Source organism: Trichophyton verrucosum (genome assembly GCF_000151505.1).
Source record: "Trichophyton verrucosum HKI 0517 chromosome Unknown contig00190_1.f1.exp, whole genome shotgun sequence".
Classification (NCBI taxonomy): Eukaryota; Fungi; Ascomycota; class Eurotiomycetes; order Onygenales; family Arthrodermataceae; genus Trichophyton; species Trichophyton verrucosum.
Window position 1 is genome coordinate 20,085 of NW_003315532.1, and position 27,691 is coordinate 47,775.

The 27,691-nt window shown below is 50.1% G+C and overlaps 8 protein-coding genes across 8 annotated transcripts; 5 read left to right on the forward strand and 3 right to left on the reverse strand.

Moving 5' to 3' along the window:
* Positions 1–331: 331 nt before the first annotated feature.
* TRV_02004 (ribosomal assembly complex component Ipi3, putative) lies at positions 332–1,723 on the reverse strand (the record flags this gene model as incomplete). Its single annotated transcript, XM_003023761.1, has 1 exon — positions 332–1,723. The coding sequence occupies one exon, from the start codon at positions 1,721–1,723 to the stop codon at positions 332–334; it is 1,392 nt and encodes a 463-aa protein (XP_003023807.1).
* A 905-nt stretch (positions 1,724–2,628) lies between these two features.
* On the forward strand, positions 2,629–3,870 carry TRV_02005 (uncharacterized protein; the record flags this gene model as incomplete). Its single annotated transcript, XM_003023762.1, has 1 exon — positions 2,629–3,870. The coding sequence occupies one exon, from the start codon at positions 2,629–2,631 to the stop codon at positions 3,868–3,870; it is 1,242 nt and encodes a 413-aa protein (XP_003023808.1).
* A 75-nt stretch (positions 3,871–3,945) lies between these two features.
* TRV_02006 (uncharacterized protein) lies at positions 3,946–5,495 on the reverse strand (the record flags this gene model as incomplete). Its single annotated transcript, XM_003023763.1, has 3 exons — positions 3,946–4,317; positions 4,359–4,661; positions 4,734–5,495. The coding sequence occupies 3 exons, from the start codon at positions 5,493–5,495 to the stop codon at positions 3,946–3,948; spliced, it is 1,437 nt and encodes a 478-aa protein (XP_003023809.1).
* Positions 5,496–6,106: 611 nt separating this feature from the next.
* Positions 6,107–6,553, forward strand: TRV_02007 (uncharacterized protein; the record flags this gene model as incomplete). The annotated part of the gene is made up of 2 exons (XM_003023764.1): positions 6,107–6,269; positions 6,441–6,553. The coding sequence occupies 2 exons, from the start codon at positions 6,107–6,109 to the stop codon at positions 6,551–6,553; spliced, it is 276 nt and encodes a 91-aa protein (XP_003023810.1).
* Positions 6,554–6,865: 312 nt separating this feature from the next.
* TRV_02008 (uncharacterized protein) lies at positions 6,866–8,378 on the forward strand (the record flags this gene model as incomplete). The annotated part of the gene is made up of 2 exons (XM_003023765.1): positions 6,866–7,589; positions 7,654–8,378. The coding sequence occupies 2 exons, from the start codon at positions 6,866–6,868 to the stop codon at positions 8,376–8,378; spliced, it is 1,449 nt and encodes a 482-aa protein (XP_003023811.1).
* An 8,822-nt stretch (positions 8,379–17,200) lies between these two features.
* TRV_02009 (uncharacterized protein) lies at positions 17,201–19,111 on the forward strand (the record flags this gene model as incomplete). The annotated part of the gene is made up of 4 exons (XM_003023766.1): positions 17,201–17,397; positions 17,457–17,639; positions 17,708–17,853; positions 17,916–19,111. The coding sequence occupies 4 exons, from the start codon at positions 17,201–17,203 to the stop codon at positions 19,109–19,111; spliced, it is 1,722 nt and encodes a 573-aa protein (XP_003023812.1).
* Positions 19,112–21,923: 2,812 nt separating this feature from the next.
* Positions 21,924–23,738, forward strand: TRV_02010 (uncharacterized protein; the record flags this gene model as incomplete). The annotated part of the gene is made up of 1 exon (XM_003023767.1): positions 21,924–23,738. The coding sequence occupies one exon, from the start codon at positions 21,924–21,926 to the stop codon at positions 23,736–23,738; it is 1,815 nt and encodes a 604-aa protein (XP_003023813.1).
* Positions 23,739–24,714: 976 nt separating this feature from the next.
* On the reverse strand, positions 24,715–27,387 carry TRV_02011 (uncharacterized protein; the record flags this gene model as incomplete). Its single annotated transcript, XM_003023768.1, has 1 exon — positions 24,715–27,387. The coding sequence occupies one exon, from the start codon at positions 27,385–27,387 to the stop codon at positions 24,715–24,717; it is 2,673 nt and encodes an 890-aa protein (XP_003023814.1).
* Positions 27,388–27,691: the final 304 nt, after the last annotated feature.

The following is a 27,691-nucleotide window of genomic DNA, read 5'->3' on the forward strand; positions in this document are numbered from 1 at the left end:
GGGTGAATCGTTGGTTCTCAAAGGATTCGAATGAATATCGGGGGGTCTGAATGCCTTGGGGATAAGCTTTTTAGTGCAGGTCTCTTTAAAATGGAACTGGAATGAATGCACTCTGGAGGCCTTGATCTGGGGGCAATATGGTCCCTACTGGGGACTGGGGAGAATCGAATATACCATGCCCTGTTATATTGAAGACCATGGTGCCAAAGTGAACAGGGGATATAGTATTTTCCTGCCAATTGGTTTCAAGTTCATTCCAAATTCACCAGGGATATATCCAGGTATCATTTGCAAAAAGATTAACTTCAAATTCCTTCTCCGTAGCCGTAATTTAGCCATCCATCTCTTCATCCTCATCATCTAGGTCCTCATCATCCAAGTCCTCATCGTCGTCTTCATCATCATATGCTGAGTTCCCATAAACTCGCTTTATTCTGTAATGATCACCATTCGTTCCATCCTTTTCTGAACTAAACCATAATTTTCGTCCTGCCAGGTCACTGACTTTTTTTAGAGATCGCTCTTTAGCTTCCTTATCCAGTGCTATCCGCTGCTCTTCAAGCAACTCGATACTCATATCTGATAAATAGCGGACATCTTTGCGCAGCGCGATAATCTCATCCAGATCTGCCTGGTGGGTAGCCTTGTGAACAGAAATCTGTCTTTTTAGGGATGTAATTTCTGTTTCGAGTGCCTTTCGATCTTTCTTTTTGACTGGCCATATAGAAGCTTCTGTAGGAGTGACTGGGGCGGCGATGTTATTGGTAGGGGTATTTTCGGATGGCGAATTGAGATCGATCAGACTCTCGGATATCAATGACCCGGGAAAGATTGGGTGGGACAAGGCAGCTGAAAACTCATCAAGTACAGATGAAGGCATACTAGGATCGGTGGACTGTGGTCCATTCAAATGCACATTGACGTGGTATGTCGCGGGCACTGCATCTGATGCCTGCCCACCCCCCATGGTGTGGTCTAATCGTGGTTTAACTATTTGATGGATGGCGACTCTGCTTACTTTCTGGGCTAAGCCTTCGGGCATAAGCATGTGTAGATTAGTGACAGGGGAGTTTAGGCTTGCGATTGACGCTGCATATCTCGCTCGGCCGACATCCCAGGATGCGACGGCGCCGCTCCTGTGACCCGTCAAAATGCTTGTTCCATCGTACGACAGGGACAAGCAAAGGGTGGCACCCAACTCAGAGGATGGAGGGAGCCATTTATCGCTAGCTGATAGTTGTGTAGGTGTGGTCTGGTGGTCTGTGTCGTGGAGAATATGTTGTACGGATGGAGTTTTGAAAAAATCGACCAACTGCACACTACCATCCTCGTAGCCAACATAGAACGCGCGATCCGCAGGGTCGACTGTGATACACAGAGGCCGCGAGGGAAGTAGATAGGTGTGTAGGATTTTCCCAGTTCGGTATTCCCAAACAAGTGCCGTTCCATCCTGAGAAGTAGATATGGCAATATTTGATCGGTTTATGCTGTGTCCCACTGCTATGCTAGTGATTGCGGTTGTGTGGTTGGAGATTGTTCTTATTGGAGAACAAGAATATATTGCTGACAGGCTTTTATCGGCTGATGACTGTTTGGAGAAGGTGATGAGATCTGGAAGAGACCAGACATGCACGCTGGAGTCCTCCGAACCAGAGAGAATGAAGTTATTTGTTGGATCGACGACAAGGGATGTGATAGGTTGTAGGTGGGTTGCAGGAGTCATTACTTGTCTTCCAGTGCAGATCTAGTCCATGAAATTAGTAATTTCTAGCAAACTGGGGTTCAATTGATGACTGCATACCTCCCACAGAATCAGCTTACCCCCCTCAGTCCCTAGAACCAGTATACCCTCCCCCGCAAGGGCAATACTCCGTATCTTCTCCGGAAACGGCACCGTAGCTTCATGGTTGCTTCTTTCTCTGCTATACACGTGTAAAACAGCCTTCCCTGATTGCGCCGCGAATATGTGACCCTCATTTACGGCTAAGCAATTGGGCTCTGTGGTGCTTTTCTTCAAGCCGAGCTGAATGGTTGGGTTTGGTCTGAACTCGTGCAAGCAGATGCCGACATCTTTCAGGCTGGAGGATGTCGTGTGCGTGGAATTAGACGGCAGAAAGGACGCGATAAACGACTCGGACAGCATCACGAGAAGAATATCACGCTATATCGGGGTTGAGAAGAAAGATGTTGTCCATCTTCAAGCTCTAAAAAACGGTTTTTTTTTCTTTGGCTCAGATATGAAGGTCCACTATTAAATTTAGAGTTTGTCGGATCAATTTAGATCCGCTGATAAGGTCAACATCAAACCTTATCAATCAGTTCCTCAAAAGCTTTTTTCAACCTTCATATTTTTATTCTAATGACAAAGTGAAGAAGCAAACGAGACAAGTACATTTGGCAATCCCAATATATCAATAGAAAGGGCCTTATATACAGCCATTGACTACTTTCCGAGCCATCTGTAGTGCATGGCCCTGACAGCCCCGGAAGTCTAGTGGAAAATATATAATCCGCCAATCAAATCGGCGCCATTTCAACTTCCCCGGCCTCGACTTTTTTTTTCTTCCGAAGAGGATTAACCGGATGCCTGCCACAGCAAACAGCGAGAATTGAACACCATCAGTTAGCATGGTATCGACTACAGTTTGTACGGCGGCGCGAGTGCGCGTGGCTGGTTCTCAAGTCCTCAGATCTATCACAAGCACCCGCACATACGCAACGACTACCCCGGAGTCATCCATCGGAGAGTCAAAGCCGACAAGCAGAAGAACCCCAACAACATTCAAAGATAAGCTGAACAAAGGTCCATCATTCTCCGACTTTGTAGGCGGTGCAGCCGAACCTCCTCTCTCACCCGAAGAAGCATACGCTCTCAAAACAGCCCTTGTTGGCCCTCCCGGCAAAAAGAAAGAAATTACCCGTCTCCCGTCATGGTTGAAAACATCCATCCCAGATTCATCGTCATATAAGAAGATTAAGAACGATCTTCGAGGACTGAACCTGCATACAGTCTGCGAGGAAGCTAGATGCCCGAATATCTCCGAGTGTTGGGGAGGAGGCTCCAAAGCGGCGGCAACGGCCACTATTATGTTGATGGGTGACACATGTACACGCGGGTGCCGATTTTGCAGCGTGAAGACTTCCCGCACTCCTCCACCACTTGATCCGCATGAACCAGAGAACACGGCCGAGGCACTATCGAGATGGGGACTCGGCTATGTCGTTCTTACAGCCGTGGACAGAGATGATCTAGCAGACTCTGGAGCAAGACATTTCGCAGAGACAGTACGACGAATCAAGGGCAAGGCACCTAGTATTCTTGTTGAATGCCTTACTGGTGATTTTGACGGAAATTTGGACATGGTGTCGTTGATGGCCAAGTCTGGCTTGGATGTGTTTGCGCATAACGTTGAGACTGTTGAGGCTCTGACGCCATTTGTTCGGGATAGACGAGCAGGATTCCAAAAGTCTCTTTCTGTCCTTCGTGCGGCTAAGGCTGCGAACCCGGATCTTATTACGAAGACGAGTATGATGCTGGGACTAGGGGAGACTGAGGAGCAAGTTCTGGATGCATTGAGACAGTTGCGTGCGTCACAGGTTGACGTTGTCACCTTTGGACAGTATATGAGGCCTACAAAGAGACATATGGCTGTACACGAGTACGTGAGGCCTGATGTGTTTGATATGTGGAAGGAGAAAGCCTTGGAGATGGGCTTCTTATACTGTGCCAGCGGCCCGTTGGTAAGAAGCAGTTACAAGGCTGGAGAGGCGTTTATCGAAAATGTGCTGAAGAAGAGAGCCAAAGAGAGAGTTGGCAATTCAGCAGAGAAAGCAAAGGACGACACAGAGGAGAAGAATGCTCTGCTATGAGTTTATATGAGAGTTGTATAGTAGCGCTTTAATCATGTACATTGTTGTTTTGGATATCAAGCAGAGAAAGTTTTTCTACGATGACCGCTCCGTTGTGGTCAACTCCTTCATCGACGACTCGTCGACAGACGGACTCACTATCAACGACCGGGCCTCCTGCTCGCTCAACCCGAGAAGGTACAAGATATCAGTGAGAGACTCTCCATTCAGCTTCGTTGGTGCTTCCAACTGCACCATGCTTTTTGCGCACCATGCAACTCCCAACCCCGCCTCCTTTAGCATCAGAAGATCGTTAGCACCGTCACCTACCGCGAGAGTCTGAGGCATATCTATGCCATTTTTAAGTGCAAGAGCTCGGAGCAGCGAGCGTTTTTGCTTAGCGTCTACTATGGGATGATCCGGTGAGAGGGTGCCAGTGAGTGTCTGGGTGGCTTCGTCGATTACGAGCTAAAGTACGAAATATTAATTAGTAAAATGCAGGCACTAACCCGGATAGCAAAGGCACAGAGCATAACAAACAAGGTGAGATGTACGTGGTTTGCAACTGCGTAGTCCAGGCCCAGTTGATCGGCGAGAAAGTCAGCTAGTGGCTGAAATCCACCGCTGAGAACTGCAGTCTTGTATCCAAGTTTCCTGAGCGCGGTGCAGAGCTCTCGGGCACCTGGAGAGATGGTAATGATGGACTTGAGCTTGTCAAATACATCTGCAGATGTTCCTTTGAGAAGAGCTACCCTAGCTTTAAGAGAGGCCTCAAAGTCTAGCTCGCCGTTCATCGCACGCTCGGTTATCTCCTAGTGCCCGTTAGCCCGCTATTACTTCATACCGTGGTGTCGTAACAGGGAACGCAAGGTGTCAAGACGTACGGAGACCTCCTTTTCTACTCCAGTGACTCTGGCAATCTCGTCGATGACCTCCTGTTGGATGAGGGTACTGTCCATATCAAATACGGCGAGGCGCTTGTAACGCCGCCAGACATTCTCCATCTGCAGCACAACCTCGACGTTCCAGGTCCGCTCAAACCTCCAGATGCTCTCATGTTTACGCAGCTCGTCAAAGGAGAGGTATTCACCACTGGGCGGCGGGGTGATGGTGACCTCAACAACGCGAGGGTTATCCTGCCTGTCAAGACATTTGTGCGAGCTGGACATGCGCCTGTACGGATGCGAGAGACTTTCGATCATCTGTATGAAGCTCGTCAGGCACAGCTGGGAGACATGACAGCCGTACAGCGCATCTAGAGGCAAGGATGGAGCAGCTGGTTCAAGGGGATCTTCCGCTGTAGGCAGGTCAGCCGAAGAGTTCTTGTTGCTGTTGCTGTTGCTGTTGCTATTATTGCTCCTGCTGCCATTCTTGCTCTGGTCGCCGACATAGAAGATGGTTGCGACTAGCTTGGGGGTGTCTGCTGGCAGCGCAGCCAGGGCATCACCGAAGAGCGAGTGAACGATGCCGCTCTCCTTGACCTTGGGGTCCTCTAGGGTACCCGAGATGGAGGCGCCAAGCTCTGGCTGGTAGGAAGGCGGGGAGGCCGCCGCAGGCTTGTACTGCTGGTGATCATGGATGAACGAGTGCGAGACGGCACTGCGGCGGAGACTGGGGCGGGTGCCACGAGGAGCTCGCTCCGACATCCTGACTTCAAGTCCTCTCTCGTTCTGTGTGTCTCCTGGCTCTTACAGTAGGAGCCTCGTTCTCCTGGCCGATCTAAGTATAACCTCTCTGTCGATATGTATCAGAGTCAGAGAGTATGTATGGGGGGTGTTCGGAGCAAAGGACGAAACGGGCAGCAGACAGCGATCGAGGTTGCAGGCCGACCTGCGTCTCCCAGAGCTGAGAAGAGAGCCCCCGACCTAGCCGCAAAACCTGCAACAGGGCCCTAAGAGCAGTTCGCCTGTTCTCCTCCCTCTTTCCTTTTCGCCTGGGATATCCGTATCTGCAGTGTCAGGTCTGTCGCAAAACCGCTCGAAGCATCGCAAGAAGCAAAAAAAGGGACGACCAAAAAAAAAAACTTTCGTGCAGGCAGGGGTCGGCTTAGATAAGCGCTTAAATAAGGCGGGGCGGCTTAGGTAAGTACCATTTTCTGACAAACGCGCAGCTTTATCCTGGCCATGTGACCTGTCTAACTTTCAGCCTCGGCCCACGCGGCCACCGCCGGTGAGAAGTGGCAGAAAAAAAAGAAAGTTTAACTTTGCAAAAAAAGAATAACACTTTTTTTTTTGCAAAAAAGGAAAAATTCAACGACATGGAAGTTGAAGCAGCAGAAACAGCAGAGAAGAAGAAGAAACAGAGCAGAAACAGAAACGCACCAAGAGATGAAGAAGACGATGCCAGACATGGATGCTGTTCCAGGACCGTCAGTAGCCCAACACGAGGCCGCCACCTCCCCTCTGGCACTCCCTCTTGCGGTGCGTCGACTCCAGGCAAGACGGTGAGTGCCTGTCTCTGCTCCTCCTGCTGTCTGCCTGCTGGATCCTTCGTGGCTGATGATGTACCTTTCAGCTGTGGACACTCGAACCAGTTCGTCCTCAAAGCTCAGAAAGCTCTTCACAAACCACGAACCACTTTTCTATGAATAGCACCTGGCGCTGCTGCCACTGCCTCTCTCTCTCTGCCTGTCACCGTCCACCGTCTCGCTGACTCAGGCCTGCAAAAAGAAACGAGAAAAAGCAATGAAAAAGCAAAAACATAAAAATGATGCCCTGGTCTAGCGTGGAAGTCTTTTTTGTGGATTGCGTGATAAGCAGCAAGCATGATCCCATCAGCCCCTGGCCCGGAAACCCAAGGAGAAGCTCTGAAAAATGTCGAGATGACAAAAAAAAAAAAAGAGGGTAGGATGAAGACGAGGTCCACGGCGAGCCGATGGTCCTTCATCTCGTCCCGCAAAAAAGAACGAGAAGGAGAAGGAGAAAGTGCCAGCAAGACAAGGGTCTGGGACTAGGCTGTGACAAGGTTTCGTCCTCGTTCGTCGGTTTCGCTCGTTTCGTCACTTTGGAGCACTCTGATGTGTTCGTATCAAAAACCAAAAACCCTTCCCGTCGGTGGTCTATATAGGACGGGTCTCCTCTCCATCTGGATCCTACTTTTTCTCTCTCTTTTCTCCATCATCAACAAGCAATTAACGACAGACCAAGACTCTCCTCTCCTCAAAACAACCTTTGCAATTATATCCCTTCAGCAACAGCTAGTCTGGCTGATCTTCTTTGCTTTCATACCAATCCTCCTATTACACCACACTTATAACAAATTCACCACCACAACAACAACCACCACCACCAACATGCCTGCCTCAGTTCACTCCAACGAGCCAGTCGACGAGATCGTCGTCACCAAGGTTGTCGAGGGCTTCGCTGCTCCTGTCCAGGAACCAGTTGCTGCCCCAGCTGTTGACGCTCCTGCTGCTGTCGTTGACGGCCCAGTCGAGGCTGTCAAGGAGGTCACCGTCGTCGAGACCGCCCCCATTGTCGAGGCTGCCCCAGCCACTGTCCAGGAGATTAACGATGTTGCTGCTGAGCCGGTCTCAGCTCCCGTCGTTACCGCTGACGAGATCTTCGAGAAGCCAGCTGCTCCTGCTCCCGTAGAAGACGCTAAGGAGAAGGAACTCGAGTCCGGATACGCCAGCGGCTCCGGCTCTGCTGCTGCCAACGAAGAGCCCATCCCAGAGCTCATCTTCACCAAGCAACATCTTCAATTCCTCAACCAGCGTCTTCAGTTCCTCGAGCCACAGGGTACGTTATACTTCCAATATTTTATATTACTAAAAAGAGTATCTTCTGTACTAACAATGAGTAGAGGTCCTCAAGTGGTGTGTTACCTCTCTGCCCGGCCTCTTCCAGTCAACCTCCTTCGGTTTGACCGGACTTGTTATCCTGGATATGCTCTCCAAGCTTGATATCCCCCGCCACCAGCAGGTAGATCTCATCTTCTTCGACACCCTGCACCACTTCCAGGAGACCATTGATCTCCGTGACGGAATCCAAAAGGACTACCCCCACCTCACCCTCCACGTCTACAAGCCTCAGGGCTGCAACACCGCTGCCGAGTTTGCCGCTAAGCACGGCGAGAAGCTGTGGGAGACTAACGACGAGCTCTACGACTGGCTGGCCAAGGTCGAGCCCGCCCAGCGTGCTTACCGCGAGCTTGGTGTCACTGCTATGCTTACTGGCCGCCGCCGCAGCCAGGGCGCTAAGCGCGGCAACATGGACATCATCGAGGTCGACGAGGCCGGTCTCATCAAGATCAACCCTCTCGCCAACTGGAACTTCGACCAGGTTAAGGAGTACGTCAGCCGCCGCAACCTTCGATACAACGCCCTTCTCGACCGAGGCTACAAGTCCGTCGGTGACTGGCACTCCACCCAGCCCGTTGCTCAGGGTGAGGACGAGCGTTCCGGCCGATGGAAGGGCCAGGCCAAGACCGAGTGCGGCATCCACAACCCTCGATCCAAGTACGCCCAGTTCCTCATGGAACAGGAACGAAAGAAGCAAGAAGAGGAGGCCCTCAAAATCGCCGTCTAAAACTAACTGGTTTTCTCTCGTCCGTCCCTTTTTTGCCTTTTAACGCATTTTATTTCTTGCATATTCTTCTCTTCATGTCCATATTCCCCCAATTCGCCTTATTTCCTTTCTACGATACACTGAGTTCCCGGCGTTTAAGATTTCTATGATTTTATTTCATTTTTTTTTTTTTCCCTTTCGGTGTCTGCTCGCTCTCCTTCGCCTCTCTGGAATTGGCGATTTTATACATATTATCTATTACTTATATATACTTAGAATGTTCCTTAATCCTCCAATGGAAAAGCATTTCAAAAATACTTCCTTTCTGTCTTCCTAGTAATAATAATCAAGCTCGTTTGAGCTCATCGAATCGCTTGTTTCTGCTTGCGGCTGATGCTGGCGAGCGCGGTGACACCAGCAACGTCTGCGGATGATCGATCAAGCATTCCTCGTCGTACAGATCAGCGCCATATCCATGAAAGTACTCCTACACAGGCTCGCTCGAATTCCTTGCCTGCTGGTTGAGCTGAGCAGGATTGATACCCATGTTCCCTGTACTTGGATGTCCCCTGTGGCATCCCTGCCGCCTCCTACATATAACATTCCATCCTTTATTCCTCCACCGTGCAATCAATTATCCCACACATCAGGCAGCAGGCAACCAGACGGCGAAGTGAAATGAAATATGATATGAGATGTTCCAGATGTCAAACTGGCTCATTTCCAGAAGTAATAATTGCTCTATTATAAGCGGTATCTGGCTGATGTGTACAAACTGACGTCTGCTCACTCAGGTCGCTAGTTAACTAACCATCGTATGGAGCGCGTTCCGTATAACTAGAATCAGTCCGAGTCACAATTTCGCCGACCTGCTTCGTTTCTTTCCAGACTCCTACGATGTGGTATTATTGGCTGTGTCTCACACACATGGGATCTTTTTATAATTCCTGTTTGCTGATCGGGGGCTGCAGAGGGCGAATAGGGGGTTTTGCAGCACCGCCGCGAGCACCGCCAGCGGCGCCGCCAGCCCAACGAACGAGCGGGAAGCAAGCAGAGAAGAAAAAAAAAGCAAGCATCTAGAGAAGAAGCAGAAGCAGAAGCTCTGACTCTTGACAGGCTGCTCGATCGACGCAGACTACGGGAGAAGAGTGAGGGCAGACTGGCGCTGCATGCCTTGTATACGGACGAGGCGAAGCCCACACAGGCTTAAACCCTCGAGCCTCTGCTTGACTGGTGATGACTCGCACCGTCAAAGAGCCAGTCAGTTCGTCTATCTGCCTATGAGTCCTCGCTGTTGACTGCGACGCAACCTGGCGAAGGCGAACGACTCGTATCGCAGTTCGTCCTCGAGGCCCCAAGCATGCAAAAAGAAACGACGAAGACGAAGCCGATCCGGCCCTGTCCGTATATTAATAGAACAGGCGACAGAACGACGTTGCAGATGTAACCCTTCTGTCTCGTTCTCTTGCTGCCTTTTCGTCTAATATTATCTGCTTCGTTTCTGCTGCTCGTTGCTGGTGCATCGACCAACGTCCACAGGGCAACCAACAGGCGAACTTCAACCACCAACACCCACGTCCACCTCGTATCTGGACGGCTGCAAAAAACGATAAGCAAAAAGTAACACCATGTCAATCGTGCCTGATGCGCCCAGAGCTTGGCCTGCAGAGAACCTGCTACGGCCAGCGTGGTTTTTTCATACATATACTTAGCAACCAGGGCTATTTTTGCAAGTGACTCGGCATCCCTTGCGGACCGCATTCTTCGGCCTCCCTTCTCGCTCACATATGGGTACGCATAATGCTAGCAGCGAGCGAGGCAGCTGAGCGAGGACGGACCGAGAGACGGACAAGCTGCCTGGCTGGGCAGATGCTTAGCCTGCGTGCTCGCTTGGTATTTCTATTTGGCCTGGTAATGATTCCATCGAGCGTTGCATGGATAACAGACCCAGCAATTACAACTTCGGCTTCAACATTCAAGGCGTGAAGACAAGACAATTTTCCCTGGGCAGCGAATCCTCCCTTCCTGCACCCCGCGTGGAAGGGGGAGACAGGAACGGAATCGAGATGGAGAGCTGGCGGGCATGGTGGGCATGGAGCCTCCACGACGGGCTCGACTGTCTTGGAGATGGAGCAAGAAGTTTCAACCATTCCTCGTTTCAATCTCCACCGTCCTAGACTAGGTATGAAATGGATGGAGACGAAGACGAAGACGACGGAGAGACGGTTCGTTTCATTATTTTGGCCCTGGCAGGGAGCTCGATATATTGACACGAACTAATCTTCGTAATCCTTCTGGTGGATATCAGGCTTCCTTCAAACGACGCTACGGACAACCTCCTGAAGAGCCATCTCGAACCTCGACCTGGGCCACCCGTCTATAACAACGAAACTAATAATAATAATATAATACGAACCTGTTGGGCTATGCTGGGCTTGCTAGACATTGCTTGACCTTGATGGCTCTGTGGCAATGCTTAGTCTCGGATGATCGTCCACCTGTCTGCAGAGCTAACCTTGATGAACATGCTCTCGGTCTCCCTTTTTTTCAACTCTTTCTCGTGGCCTCACTACGCTAACTAGCTGACCACTTGTTTTGCATGCCAACGCCTATCATGACAACCAGGCTATCCGCAATAATCCATGATCCATGTCCTATATTCCATTATCCTGGGCCCCCCTCGTCCATATTATCGAAACAGGCGAAACACGAGCCTGCAGGGCCAACGTGAACACAGTCGAACTTTTCCAGAAGACCTCTCCCCTTGTCTCTCTATTTCTCCCCTCCCAGCCATGAACGACGATCGCTGATGCGCCGGCCCTTGGAGCGTGCGGAGATTAGCTCTTCCTAGTGATCTTCCAGTTGATCCTCATATCTTGACACTTTACTTAACCTCCGACTCTCACTATTCTCCTCGTCCTCGATAGTTACCACGAGGTGATATATTCGCTACATACGGATACTCTTACGGAGTAGTTAAATGCCTTCATCCGGGACGTGATAAGTTTCAGTGCTACGGATACGCCGCCTATGTACCAGATGGCGGGAGTCCCTCTTGCCTCTTCCCCCTTGCCGTGGAGACGTCTTCCATATTCCCGCGGTTCATCTATGGAAAACGGTACAATCTCCCAGCGAACCCGCTCGTGCCGTATTCCAAACCCCGTTCCCTTTCCCCTCCCCCATACTCCCGTATAGGCACTCCTTGTCCCGTATATGGCATGCCGACCGAAGTTTCCGATCCCATGTTCATGCTCTTCCCTCGTGAACCCCAGACGAATGTCGATGCGACTCTGGAGTTCAGCCAGATGGGATAATCTCTGCTCTCTCTTGATGATAATCTTACTTAACTTACTTAGACTCCCTCGCAAACTCACTCCAGGTTTGACTAGGTTTATACCTGCCTGAGTTTCTTTGCCTGTCCGTGGGTCCTCCGAGGCATTCTCTTGGTCCAGTCGCACCCTGTTCTGCAAAAATCCATCCCCCCTAAGCCCTGAAGCATGACCTGAATATCTTGACACTCTCACGCTCACAGCCTGGAAGATTGTTATCTGATTAGCGCTGACCTTCTCGATGAAGTTAGAGGTCTTGCCGCTTACTTACGGTTTTTCTAGCACTCTTTTAGACCTTGCATTCTGTGTCAGGGATAAGGGGTTGTTCAGCCACGATTGAATAGTTTTTCTTACATATCTAGTTTATGAATATGCAACTGCGACGTTATCACTCTGTCCGCTAGTTATCAGAGTTCCCACCACGATCAAGGGAAACTCGGTGAACGGGGGAGGAAAATCAAGCGAGATGGGGGCGGCCAAAATTATCCATAATCATATGTATGCATGGACAAGCAGCGGACGTGGCAAAGGGCAATTATGCGTTGATGGTATACCATGACATATACCATCTTCTCAGTCAAGCTCCTTATCACCGCTGTCTCTCTGTCTGCTGCTTCCTGGCGCCCCTCGCCAAGATGGCCATCAGGATATCTTCGGAGAATCTCCTATCCTGGACTCTGGTTAACGGCTATCCGCATCCACATCTCCATAAAAAGAGATCATCAACTCTGGACATGGAACGCTCCCACTTACTTAGGTACACTTACTTAGCATGAAACCTGAGGCTCATTGATCGCCAGCCAAGGTGAGACCCCCCCCCCCCCCCGTTTTTGCCATCTTGCTCTGAAACTAGCTAGGGGCCCCGATATACTGCTGCTCTAGCTCAATCAAGCAGTTTTCTTAGTATGAGCACCACTTTCTCCATCTTGCTCTCCACAGAAGCTTTGCTGGAACAGAGACTCCATAGCATGGGGTTGAAGTGCACGACTCATGGACCGTGCCTCTTGCCGTCGATTTCAATCAAAAATGAATAATATAATGTCTGTTGATCGGCTGAAGCCGTCACTGACTCCCTATCCTCAGAAAACCCGAGTTTGACCATCGCTAACTCCGTTCGGATCTTGGCACTCTTTATCTCTACCCCCTCAGGGTTCCCCAGGTTCATGTCAGGGTCAGTCTAGTTCAATATTTGGTTCAAAAGTTCTAGCTCAAAGACACACCCAGGTCCAAGTCAGATTCAGGGTGCTTGTTCCTAGCAAACCTTTCTGGCTATCTTTGCCGTTAAACGGCCAGCACGAAGCCACAACACTGCCTTCTCCGTCTGTACGTATATGGAATATGTACTATCAAACCCTTCCCTCTCCAAGGGTGTATGTATAACTGCATGCATACATCACAATATAATTCGAACCCTGACCCTGACAGCCCCTTGCTTGGCTCGGTTCACCAGTTCTCGTGATATCCGACAGAATATATGATCGACTTCGTGCCTAAACCCGAACGCACATCCATATGTATATTTTGATGCCCATCCCCAACCCCTCCTTCCTTCGGTCACGGATGACCCTTGTTGCAAAGGAAATCATGGTGAACCCCATATGATCGCCGAACTTTACCACATCCGAACACTTCGGCAAGCGTTCCATAGTGTTCGAAAGTTGTTCCTTATGTTAGGGGCAGGGGCAGTGGTCACGGCTATTTTGCACGTTCCCTCATAGAGTTAGCAACCGACATATCTTCTTCCTATTTGATCGCTATGCGTTGCCATGCGCTGTTCCTTGCTGATATGACGGCGTATAGCGTGTTTTCACGTTATAACGTGGTAAAGGCACCTCCAAGGATCTAGTGGCGAGGGGGTTGGGTCTTCTCAAAAGAATGTACTTTAGCGTAACTACTTGCTGGCGCTGATGCCGATGCGGAGCTGCCGGGGGGTTACCCATGCCCATTGATCTGATATGCTCGGTCCGTAATCGGAGAGATCTGGTGATCTCGAAGCTGATATGACGTTGTATCTGATATTTTTGGTATCTATCAAAGCTGATGTATGATGTACTGTAGCTTTCTATACTTGACATTTGATTGTATGTAGATATTTGAGACATCAAAAGCAGTGATAGGTAGACGTACTTGATAGGAAGTACTTTTTCTCCTTATTACTCTTGTCCGCGGTATAGTGCGGTCGGCTGACCGTGATATTAGCCTGATTTCATCCTCCTCGATCGGCTGCAAAATGAAGGACACAGCGAGGCTTCTGTGAGATCTTGCTTGAGATCCCACCTGAAGGAGCCGAATCTCAAGTCCTGTCTTTGGCTGAACCCCTTTTCCTTCCTGCAGAGTAACCGACGCAACTATACCCGTCTGCCCGAAGACTGCAAAAACCCTTTCGCGCCCCCTGAGTCCGCCAGTTTGGAATAGTTTCCTCGAAGTCGACACGTCGTCACCGTTGATTCACCGAGAACTAAGGGTGTGAATCAAAAAAGAACAAAATAAAAATAAATAAATAAAACGGTTGCCTGGAGCTGAGTTCGTGGGAGGCTGAGCAGGGCTGAGGATACGTAACAGGCCAGCAGTTGATGTCCTGGTACCAGTCAAGATGCGAACCTCCAGCTGACAGAGAACGCTCTCCAGGTCGAAGAGGACTGCAAAAAATATCTCTGGACCGTGTCTGGTCTCTCCCAGGTCCATTGTCTTCGTCGTCATCAAAAAGAATCCGAGCCGTTGACTATGCAACGCGCCCTGTCGCTAAGCTGCCTGTATCTGGTAAACAGTGACGAAGGAAGGCTGAGAAATGCTTTTTCTGCATCTCCTCTCTCCTGCAACATTATGAATCTTTGACTTCATCTCGCAAAGCAAAGCGGTTGGCTGCGTGGTTCTCTTGACCGTCTGTGTCGGTGTCTCTGTCTCTGTCGTTTGACGTCCGACGTCCAAGTAGGTGATATTGGAACTATCCTGATCAAGTGACTTGCGGCTGTCAACGTCCAACTCCAACCACACCGCACATCTTCACTTACAAGCCACGATACCTGCCGGCCCAAGGACGAGCTAGAAGATCTTTTCGCAATTGTTGCTCTGAAGACGTTCAGGCCCTTCCATCCAGCATCCACTAGGAGGCGAATCACAACAAAAGTTGGTCAGCTAGCCGCTCTGTTTCGCCTTAGTTTTCTCACCGCATCCTCTGCTCACTGTCGTCTATCAGGTCAAGTTGCCCCATTTGTGCGGTCTGACAGGTAGATTATATGGAATATCTGAGCATGACTTCGGTCTCAGCTGGTCTTTTTGGAGCTTCGTATAAGGGCGATTGTTGGATGGCGGGGTTTGGTGGGCTGTTTACTTGACCAAGTGGAAGCTCTTCCGGCGGCTCGTGATGTCTCTCTGGTAGGAGACGCACACCGACATTGAGGCTCCGGATGCCGTCTAAGCATCTTGAAGCTGACTATCGCCTCTCATCAACGTCAATGGCACACCTTAGACTGAATCTCTTGGTTCAACTGCCTACAAGGAGCTCATCTGATGATGTAACATCCTCTCTAGATCTGTGGAGATATAGTGGGCTCTTCGATACGATAGTTATCAAATCGAGCGCACACAGCACCCCTTGCTCTTAAGACGGCATCGTATCGATCTGTGTCGGCTTACGAGGATAGAGCCTGTCTTGAACTGATAAGCCAAGGACCAGCTTGCAAGAGCACAGGAGACCCGTATGAAACACGAGCTACGATGGTCTTTTTTAACAGGGGGCTACCCGTTTGCAACTAGCTCGTATCCGGGGGGCGTGATGTTAGTTGCAGGATGCTTCACGATAAGACAACAGCATGGAGAAAATTTGAAGAGACCAGCTTGACTTAGCCTAATGAAGGTGCATTGGTATACGGAGTCCGGACTACGAAGCGAGGACTGCCTCTCCTCGAGAAGCTCTAAAGGTTCCTGCACGTAACAGGCGGATCCCGATGGTCAACCAGTTCATCCGAGAATGATTTGCACGACTTTAGTGTAGCCATACCTTCTCAACCGCCACTGGTTCGCGCATCAAGGAACCCATTTCAAAAAGCAACAACATGAGAGCAAGGGGTGGAAAGGTTAAGCAAAAAAAGCAAAGATAATTGTTAAAAAAAGAAAAGAGAGCGAACAAAAAGAAGAAACGACGAGGATCTCGCCGTGTTCCACGATCCGGGCCGAGTACAGCCAGGCAACTTCACAGACAGGGCTTTGATATTGCATGGAAGCTACGGAGCTCCTCAATCATGAGAATGTCGATGTTGCCTAGCAAAGAAAACTGGCAGAGAAAAGGCAGCACACTGCAGATGAAACGCAAATTAATCTTAACAGAAAGTATAACTTGGGGTTACCCACTCCAGCCATGTACGGAGTAGCTCGCGGTAATCCACCAGGAGCATGATGCAGCATCGTACCCCAATCCTTGAGCCGAAACAGGCAGCAAAATATCTGTATCAGATACGATAACGTGCCGATACCATCGAATACATCGGCCCGGTGAATGAACGCAGAGGAAAAAGAAACAAGGGGGAAGAGGAATAAGAAGAAGAGAGGAGAAGAGAAGAAGAAGAAAATGAGGGACTGTCGAGCCGCCGTTGAGCGAGGTAAATCGAAGGGGTATAGACAGGGCTGGACGCATATCAAGCTAGTTCGTTCGGGAGGGAGGGGTGGGTGGGAACGAGAAAAAGATATGCAAACTAGGGGCCTGATTATCTGAATAATCAAAGAGGCTCGAATACGATCCAGAACCGGTGGTTTTGAAACCGGTAGCCCCCCCTAGAGGATAGGTTGATACTAAGGCTGTCGACTCTGATACTGCATCGCTGCACCTGGCTCCCGATCGGGACAGCCCTCCCCCCCGCTCCCGTTGATGCTCAGTCAAACTCCTAGCCAGCTAGAGGGTCGACGCTGTCGAAGCAACATAGTTATGGCAAGCCGGCGTTTGATACTACTGTTCTATGAGGAAAATTCTCCGTGTTGATGCTGACAGTTTGGGCCTAGGGACCCCGTGAGCACGATAGAACGAGCTCTCGGTGAGCATGAAACGGCAGAAAAAGGCCTCGCCAAGACCTGTCAGAGCACGCCATCGGCGGCTGACCTAAGGGGCATCTGTCGTCGTTTTATCGGGGGGCGTTCAGCCCTTGACGTCAGGGAGAGATCTAAAGTACTTGGTACTTCCCCCTTGGGCCCTGCATAGCGCTGCCGCAAAGTATTCGCTACACGGTGGATCGCCAGGGCCCGGCTACCAGCGTTTTACATTTGGCTCCCTGTCCCATCTCCGGCCTGGCTCTGTTGCACCCGCTGCTCTCAAGCATCTCGCTGTCCTCTTCGACCGGCTCGCTCGTCCTGGCTTCATAAATACGGCCTCCTCCTCCGCTTCTCCCTCGATCTTTTCTCTTCTTCTTCTGCTCAGCATCGCCTCCTCCTTCAGCAATCGTTCTCATCTACTCTCTCCGCTCTCCCTCATATATACTCTTTTTCTAATTCACCTCTCCGAAGAATCTTTAATCTCTATTCATCATGTCTAACCCTCCTCATGGTGGTGTCCTCAAGGACCTCTTCGCCAGAGATCTCCCCCGCCATGATGAGCTCGCTGCTGAAGCCGAGAAACTCCCTGCCCTTACCCTTACTGAGCGTCAGATCTGTGATCTTGAGCTCATCCTCAACGGTGGCTTCTCTCCCCTGGAGGGCTTCATGAACGAGAAGGACTACAATGGGTACGTAATTGGGAATACTGAAGACAGAAAATACGCATATACTGATTGCAATCCAACAGTGTCTGCGCTGAGTCCCGTCTCACTGACGGAAACCTCTTCCCTATGCCAATTAACCTCGACGTCACCAAGGAGAACATTGAGGAGATGGGAATCAAGCCTGGTGCTCGTATCACTCTCCGTGACTTCCGTGATGAGAACAACATTGCCATCATCACTGTCGAGGACGTCTACCAGCCTGACAAGTAAGTTTTGAAACACCCGCAGCTATAACAAGATATGATATGAGACCCCTGCTAACCCCTGCCAACAGGAAGAAGGAAGGTGAACTTGTCTTCGGTGGAGACCCAAAGCACCCTGCTATCATCTACCTCAACAACACCACCAAGGACTTCTATGTCGGCGGTAAGCTCGAGGCTGTCAACAAGCTCAACCACTACGACTATGTCGGTCTTCGATGTATGCACTACCACTCTAACTATCCTGATTTTGGAGTAACATCAGCTAATTCAGTAATGAAGTCACCCCTGCTGAGCTCCGTGCTCACTTCGACAAGCTTGGCTGGACCAAGGTTGTTGCTTTCCAGACCCGTAACCCCATGCACAGAGCTCACCGTGAGTTGACCGTCCGCGCTGCTCGTGCCCGTCAGGCCAACGTCCTTATCCACCCAACTGTCGGTCTCACCAAGCCTGGTGACATTGACCACTTCACCCGTGTCCGTGTCTATGAGGCTCTCCTCCCCCGTTACCCCAACGGCATGGCCGCTCTCGGTCTCTTGCCCCTTGCCATGAGAATGGGTGGTCCCCGTGAGGCCCTCTGGCACGCGATCATCCGTAAGAACCACGGATGCACTCACTTTATCGTTGGCCGTGACCATGCTGGTCCAGGAAAGAACTCTGCTGGTCAGGAAATGTACGGCCCATACGACGCCCAGCACCTCGTTGAGAAGTACCGTGATGAGCTCGGTATCGAGGTCGTTGAGTTCCAGATGCTTACCTACCTCCCTGACTCTGATGAGTACCGCCCACACGACCAGGTTCCAGAGGGCACCAAGACCCTCAACATCTCCGGAACTGAGCTCCGCAAGCGTCTCCGTACCGGTGCCAGCATTCCCGAGTGGTTCTCCTACCCTGAGGTCGTTAAGGTCCTCCGTGACTCTAACCCCCCTCGTGCCAAGCAGGGCTTCACCATCTTCCTCACTGGCTACCTCAACTCTGGTAAGGCCGCCATTGCCCGTGCCCTTCAGGTCACCCTCAACCAGCAGGGAGGTCGTCCAGTCTCCCTCCTCCTCGGAGACACTGTTCGTCACGAACTTTCTTCCGAACTCGGCTTCTCCCGTGAGGACCGTGACAAGAACATCCAGCGTATTGCCTTCGTTGCCTCTGAGCTCACCAAGGCCGGTGCCGCTGTCATTGCTGCTCCCATTGCTCCCTACGCCCACTCCCGTGATGCTGCCCGCACCACCATCTCCAGCAAGGGCTCTTTCTTCCTCATCCACGTTGCCACCTCTCTCGAGTACGCCGAGAAGACCGACAAGCGTGGTGTCTACGCCCGTGCCCGCCGTGGTGAGATCCAGGGCTTCACCGGTGTTGATGACCCATATGAGGCTCCCACCAACGCCGACCTCACCGTCGACATTGAGAAGCAGTCCGTCCGCTCCATCGTTCACGAGATCATCCTCATGCTCGAGTCCCAGGGCTTCCTCGAGAGATCTTAAATGTCTCTCCCTAGCCTTTATACTTCTCCACCTCCTTCTCCGTCTCCTCCCTTTATATCCTTCCAAATCCCGTTATAGACTTTTTCTTTATCCCCCATTCAACGGAGCTAGTATCCGTTGCCCACCTTTCCCTCTACATATACCTATTGACACCCAAAGAATGTATACATAAATCTAGTATTGCTTGGGACTTTGATGTCGTGCCATACGACAATTTTTACGTGAATTGACATACATGATGGCAATTGCGATGTGGTGTTTGATTTCCTAGTGTTATATTTTCCTTTGTTGAACCCCCTATTTTCTTTTATATGATAGACTTGGAAAATAGTTGAATGAGAAAATCATTATTCATAATTTATTATTCACAGTCGACACATTGTCTGAGATCACCCATTTCGTGTAACCTATTATGTATGACAGCCATTCAAGATTGATGGTTGGTGATACATCTCAATTCTAGTAGGATCTGGTAAAGACGAGAGATTCTTATATCGCTTGCCCCGATAAGCAATGATTGCCGTGGCCTTGGGATTGAATGAGGTCTTTCAGAGAGTACTAAAAAGTCATCCGAATAATGCGGCATGGTATAAAAGCACGCAGTAAGAGTAAGAATACAATAACGTAGTCCTTCCCAAAGGTAATTGTCTTGTTACTTGGAACTTCTTTTCAAATACCGCACTTTTATTTTGCACAAGCACAGATCCCCCTGCGGATCAGATCTCTAGTATACACAGAAGGCATGTTCAACATCCCTACCTCAGGTACTACCTAGTCCGCCATTGTCGTATATACCCCAAACAGATTGAATCCCGGTTTCGATCAATAGAGCTGCACGGTTAAACCCGAAGCCCTTGCCCGCCCGGCCGACCGACCGTACCGACCTCTCTTCGGCCGGGAGGGAAGCTAAACCTTCCATAACCCAGAAAAGACGCAATCATGATATCAAGGGTCAGGTCTATGCAGGAGGAAACACTCGGGCCCTCTCGTGATCATTGCGTCAAGCTGCAGGCTGACATATCAATCGGCAATATATCTGGAGCTAGGTAGCCCCTGACACCGGCGGGCCCTTTCCATGGATGTGGGTAGGTTCTGAGTGGCGATCTCCGCCTTCCAGAAGCACGGCTACCTGCAGGCGAGCCCGTTTCGAATAAGCCGGTCTAGATCATCATGACCTTGATGGCGTTTGATCTTCAGATCCCGCCAGGATCTTTTGCATCAGGATTTCCCGGATGAATCATGGCAGTGCGGACCAACGCTGTCTCAGGTTGGTATTTAGCACGACTCCTATGAAACCACCGCCGCTTTTATTTTTGCAAAAATATACAAAAGATTCGGTGGCCCCTTGCGGAGAAAACCCTGAGTTTCCACTATTGTGGGACGTTTGGAATCACGGATTCATCAAGTGTAGCTTGTCACAGATAAATATTTTCATCCAAGATGGAAAGACACAGGAATGAAAAAAAGGAGCAGGGACCTTGGGGTATCTGTTAATGAATGCTTCATTAGTGTCTTGGATCAAAGATATCTGGCCATATTATCTAATAATTGGCCAGAGAGACCCGTCCCTCAAGCAGTGCTGGAAGCCTGCTTGATAGCTGAGGGTACGGAGTACTGTCGAGACAAATTTATTCCATCATTCTTTTAAGAAAGATATTGATGGTGTACTCATGTAAATGTCTGTATCAACAAGCCGACTAACCGTGATATGGAGTTTCAAACGGAAGAAAGGAGATTTGAGGCAGTAGAATTGCCCAGATAACCTGTATTACCTACGAACCGACATTGGTAAGTAATTCATATGTGAATGAAAGTTAAGGTTCTCCATGCGTACGGAGTACTTAACGTGATTGGTGGTGAATTGAACGGTACCTCCTAGTTACCCGGGTTTGCGGCTCGTACACGTAGGCAAAAACAAGTTCCTTTCCATTTCTATGATTCTAGAAGCAGGCTCTCTAAAGAACCACAGTGCTTTGAGACAAGAGGGAGGCACTGTAGACAAGGGGGTCATAATTAGGCATATAGACTACCTGATAGCAGTATATGAGGGGCGGTGCCGTATTTCAGCTTTGATTGACCATCAGTTGAACTCTGATCAGCTATGCCACGTGTGACAATAGGCTTAGTTGCTAATAGACAAGCTTGGAACTGGGTGTTACGGATGAGAGTAAAATCCTCCTATGGAGTATCGGAGCATCCGTTGGTTCAGTCAAATAAGTCGTAGTTGGATAAAAGTCTGCCATGTGTGAATGATAATAAAGCAAGCAAGTATAGAATATCACTGTCTTCCTTGGCTTCCGGGCTTTTGCTTTAAAAAAAAATTCCCGTTGAAATAAGTATAGAGGGTATCTTCAGTGACCACACTTATTTTGGGACAGCCAGATCCGCTTTAGTCATGCAAAATGGCATTGCTAGTCTCCAAAAAGAGTGTTAATAGTGGTATATTTGTGATTCCATATTTTATCATATCTTGGGCGTAGATATCAGGCTCGGAGTGTATTTCTTCATGCCCACGTAGTTGTACCAGGTCTTTTTTAAAAAAGAAAATCTTTAAGAATAACCAGAGCATCTGCTTTTCATCTTAGCTGCCAGGCAAAAGACCGAGAGCAATGTCTGTTAGTTCTCCTTTCGAAAGGCTGATATGTTGTAGAATGTCTGGAGTTGATGCCGCGGAAGTTGAAAAGTGACGTCGAAATAAAGGCGGGATGCAAACAAGACAAACACAGCTCGACCCGCGACTTTCAACCAAAAATTCTCAAAAGTTGATATCTCGACCAGACAGACAGCAGCAGAACAGACAACAGAGCGCAAGATGCTGTCCTCGCAGCTACATATACAGCGGATACCGCGGCTAATACGGCTTCGGCCTCCAAATACCATCGCTCGCTTCTCGAATCCGCGCCCGTTTACCAGCAATTCCCAGCTGCTGCTCATCACCACACCCGCAAACCGACCGCAGCTCCCCTTCCTCTACACCTCTTCAGCCGGACATCCTCTATTCACCGGCAGATCCCTGAATGTGGTGACCCTTGGCCGACATGTAACGCGCCTGATAAGTACCGAGCGGCGAAGGAAGATAACCAATGGCATCAAGATCGGTTTGACGGTTTACGCGATTATCCTGCTACTATACGTTGCGCAACAGGGACTCTACCAAGAAACTATAGAGCGGATGTTTCCTACGCCGCCTGAATGGTCGTGGAAAAGCAGATGGTATTTGCGAACAGCAAAGGCTCTGCAGTCTCCTGAGAAAATGGGACGGGTGGCCACCAGCTGGCCTGCAGTGGGAAGTTATTATAGAGAGCTGCTGCTCCGGCTGGAGGACCCTGAGATTGACGGAAAAGGATTGAAAGAGCAGATTGTCAATGCAGGGGAAGGAGAGGCCATTCTAATCGATGGAGTGGGCAGGGCAGGGTATGACATTGACGGGATGAGCGAGCCATGGAAGAAGGGCTACTTCGACTGTCTGATGGGAGCCGCTGAGACAGCCGAGAAACTCGATGGATGGCTAGAGGATACAGTGACACACATTGCTTCGCCCCCAGAATACGTTGTAGGCCCATCAAATCCACGGCCAAAGGAGGGACCTAAAGGTTCAATTGCTCCTCTTGAGGAGAACTGCGTACCGGCATACCAGAATCCATCAGTTTTTTATATGAAGATATTGACCACCAAGGGATTCCAAACCAACCAGAAACTTGATGCTGCCCTGGCGTATGCAGACTGGCTTGATCATAAGGGATTAAAGGATACCGCTGGGGAAGTCTACTGCTGGGCTATGGATATCGCCGTTGAAGGTCTCGGTGTCGACCCCCGGAAAGTTGTGGACATCAAGTCCGGCATCATAAAGGAGAGTGGAACCAAATACGTGACTGAGAATTTACTTCGAACCTCCAAGGCAATGGGAGTTCACCAAGTACGCGTGGGTGATTTATCATCAGCTCTGGCCGTTTTCCTCTCTGTGCTCAAATGCCGGCGAAGTGTGACGGCATCTGAAGACTCACTCCCGAAGGTCATCAACCCAAAGCCGAATAAAGTAAAGACGAAAAAGGATGATATCCTGACCGCTATCACCTCGTTTATCTCCCCACCTCAATACCCCATTCCAATCCGGACAGGAAACGAGCCTCCCGTGCGTTCCCAGTCAACTGCTTGTGAAGAGGCAGGCTTGATGTTATACATCGGTGAGATTATCTACGCCTCTTCATCCCGGGAAGCTGGCCTATCATGGACCCGGGACGCTGTTGATCAGGCCGAGATCGCCCTTCTTCAGTTCGACGAGAAACAAGATCAAAAACAGCTAGCAGCATCACCGAGTCACGGAATGCAGTATCAATCTACAGAAGAGCAGTGCCAACACTGCCTCCGATCCGGCCTGAAGAACTGGAGGCAAATGATTCGCTCCCTCGTGGTCAAGGCTGAGAAGGAAGAGCTCCAAACCATGGACGAAGTGAACGACTACTGGTTCGGCCGTGGACCGAGAAAAGTGGCTGAAAAGCAAGCACAGCGTCGTCGATGGGAGGCGGAGGAGATGATACTGGATGATCGTGCAAAGAGAATCCAGCGTCTTATTGGGGACGATGGGCTTTCTGCTCTCACTTCTAGTGAGAGAATGTTCTTCGGTTGAACATGGAAATAAACGCGTGCATGCATGGTTGGCTTCTGTATGATATCATATCCTTTCTCGGAACAGTTTGGCGTTTTTTTGGATGTATATACATACATATGAATGATCTTCTACATACTTAGTTATTATCTAATGTTTGACGCACATACCTGTCAGGATTGTTCACACTGCTCCAGGGGTGTCTGTTACCCAAATCAGGGAAAGATACAGCGAGATGTTCCTTGTCATGACTCGGTCGGGATGGAATCAAGATCCCACAACCCCCTGTCGTTGCTGACTCGTATATATTTAGTTACGGGCGACAGGGTACGGGCACAGACGGAGATGAACATCACCGAGCACAAAAGGGATCTCATCTTTTGCAAGATGCTTAAGATGAACCACCCCCTGATGCACCAGCCGGGAAAGAGATATGTATCAAACCATCAGGAGACTTGTGGCAGTATACGAGCAATTCCTTGACAATGCCAAAGCCTGCAAGGCTTCATCCCGGGGAATTTTCACATATGAAACGGACAAGAAATGGTGAAATGATGAGTCGTTAAATTAATATATGAAGGAGTTGTACTTATGTATATGCATCTATACGGCGCAGTGGCTATATACATTTGGTATGATAGAGCATTATATGCAAGAAGCATAGAGAGAAGACCGTAAACAAAGAAACCAAAAGTGAAAAGGAGGGGGTAGTCGATATCTAGAGCGTAAACAAGAGCAAGGAGATATATGTATAAAAGAATTATGAGCAGTAAAAGGGGCATATTGACAAAGAAGTAAATCGTGTCAAGAGAGATATACCGAAGGGATTTTTTTTGGTATCTTTGGTCAGACAAGAGACGAACCGATATAAGGAATATATGAAAAAAAGGACGAAAAAACCAGAACCCAGCCCGCAAGTTCTTGAAATGCAGGCTATATGATGCAAAAAAATAGGAAAAGGGAAAAGCACAGCCATTACCTCGAAGGGCCGTCCGTTTTATGAATCGTCACCACTCTCACTCTTACCGCCAACAACAACTCCTTGGGCTCCTTTCTCGAAGAAGGTAATGGAAAGAGTGTCAAAGCTCAGAATGAATGTATCAGTGCCATATTCAAGTTGTACCGGCCTGAAAGTGGGAAGGCCGTTCTCAAGCCCAGATGGTCGTCTGAGAGCATCCTGGATAGCGTTGTGAGCTGCATCCGCTGCGCTAAACAGCTCGGTCTTCTCAAAGATGTAAAGGACTGCTATCCGAGCGAAGTCTAGCACGTTCTGGGATGGGTCGACCATCGTCGGCGGAGGGGTGGGAGTAGAGGTCATTGAACTTGAGCTTGAAGTACTAGTAGAAGTAGGAGAGGAGGTCGAGGAAGACGATGAGCGGCGTGTAGTAGTTGCAGTTTGAGTAGGAGAGGATGTCCTGGTAGTGGTAGGCGATGGTGTCCTGGTCGGCCTGCGAGTAGGTGTTGTATGTATCGTAAAAGTCGTGGTTGGTATAAGATCCTGGGGGGCTCTGCCGGCTACATTGCCTTTTGCGGCACGGCGACGACCTGGCAATGCATATTCAAGCATGGTTGCCTTGTTGGCAGGATCCTTGGGCATGGGCAGTCCTCTCCTTTGGCTTCTGCTATTGAAGGTAATCAAGGCATTTTCATTGGTACAAGAAACATCCTCAGTTTCAAAAAGGTGTATGATCTTTGTAATATCAAGCGGTATTTCGAAGCTTGAGAGCGAGTTCTGGAGGATTCTTGGAATTGCGCTGCCGACAGTGGCATCATTGCGGAGATTGCGGTTATCCTTCAGCTCGGCGATAACGCAGTCCCGGTCAGTCAGGACGCCGCAGGTGTGGCCTCTGTAACCCTCGGGGCAGACACAGCTGCAGGTGCCTGGAGTTCCGATGCTCATGCCTCCGTTCTTGCAAGGGGCCTGGAGTTCACAGCTGTTCTCGGGTGTAGGCGAATGGTTACGTGGTTTCCCAGCAACAGCGAGTGGAATGGTGATTATAGCAGCAAACAAGAGAACCAGTCCGATGCAGAAGACAATCAGAGCTGGCGCAGCCAAGCCACAGAACCGGCGTCTGGTCCGAGGAACGTCGACCTCGTTATTCTTGCCCTTGGAGTCATCACCAGGATGAGCAGAGTTGGTACGGGGAGTCTGGATGCCAGGTGGAGGGAATGAAGCCAGGATATCGGTGATCGAACCAGAATATCCACGGTCCTTGTTCTTAGCATCATTTGCGTTCGTCATTTCAAAGATGCCTGCTGGGCCCTTGCTGGCTGTCTTTCCACGGTCGAGGTTCGATGCCAACTTGGTGGCCCTGCGGATTAGATCTGGCAAGCTGGTCAAACTGCTTCTGACCTCCGGCTCTTTCCCTTCGATGTTCAGCGCGGGAGGAGGTGCCAGGTCGCTAAACTGTGAAACCCTGCGGCCAGCCGAGCGTGAGCCACCTAGCTCAATGTCTCTGAACTCAGAGTCATTAGTAGGCTGCTTGTGTATTATGGGCACTTCATCGCCTTCTGGTTCCTCTTGATCATCAATCGACTCGACAGAGGAGTGAGAGTTTGCGCGCAGCCGGCTTGGACGCAGCTGGCCGCTAGGGTTGTGGAACGATGGCGGGATGTGGTGGTCAGGGATATTTGCACGCAGCGATGGGTTGATGGCTATGCCGATTGTGCCACTTGAGGTAACACTGCCGACTTCCGATGGAACACCAACAGACCTTTCGCTTATGGTGCGGTTGTGCATCGACGGCGGATCATTTTTGGTGATGTTGATCGTCCGCAGCTCGCCTTTGCCTGTCTTCCCGAGGCTGATCTGTCTCGCAAGGCTGGAGCTAGGTCTCGGCCCAGTTGGCAGCTCGACGCTGCCTTTGTTTCTGGTACGAAGAGCAGACTTAGCCTTGAGAGCCTGCGCCATCTCGTCTTCGTTGTAAGCTGACGACCCGCCATCTGTACCATGGACTGTTTCAGGCATCTCTTCGTACTTGAGATCGACAGTTTCATACGGGGCTGAACCCCAACTGGATGGAATCACTTTGCTTGACGCGAAGGATTTGACGTTTCTCTGCACAGGTGATGGGAACTCTTCTGGAATTGGCGAGACAGTCGATCCAATTGGGTAGAAATTCCCTTGCGGGTCACGACGGCTTCCCTGGGATGGGTTGGAGTTGGAGCGTCGCGCAGGAGCTGGATGAGCAAGGAGCTGGCCATGGTGAGACCTGTCGTTGGAAGGAACTGGTAGAGCTGTGGTGTTGTAGTCTGAGCCATGGGAATACGATGGCTGCTGGGGCGAGGAAGTAGCACCGTGGTATGGGTTCGATGGAGGATAACGTCTGCCTCGCGAGTCGTTGAGAAAGGTATCGACAGCGCTAGGCTGGCGGGCAGCCCGCTGCAAGGCCGCCTGCGCTTGTGCTTGTGCCTCTGCCATTTCCTTAGCGTAGGGATTGGTATTCCGGCGCGGCCGGGTCATGGCTGCAGGATCCTGTACAACAGAGCGTTTGGCTCCATGGCTCTGTTGACCGCCAGTAGTAACAGGCGGAGGCCGCCTCCCGTTGCTCGAGTGACTTCGCCCCGTCATCTCATGCTCTTCATCCATCTGCTGCTGGCGGGCCTTTTCTCTGGCTCGACGGACGGAGCCTTTGCTGTCAGCATCGTTAGCTCGGTTGTCATCAGCCATGGTCAATTATTAGACCGCTGGCTATGGGTCAGCACAGCAATATACCGGGAGGGTTTCCTGTCCGTGGATAGAAAACAACGAAATAAAAGTCGGTCACGTCTTTAGATCGTAGTTATTTTTTTTATTGGAGCGGTGGGGGGTTATTGGATACCGGCCACAGGCCAGACAAACTATACCCTAGTCCCCAATGGAGAGGTAAGCAAAGTAATAATAAAACGCTGGATAGCGGCCGGGATACCAGCAAGATTGGCCCAGTGGTGAAGGAGCAAAGGAATAGGATTGCGAGTTGCCCTGCCAGCGCGAG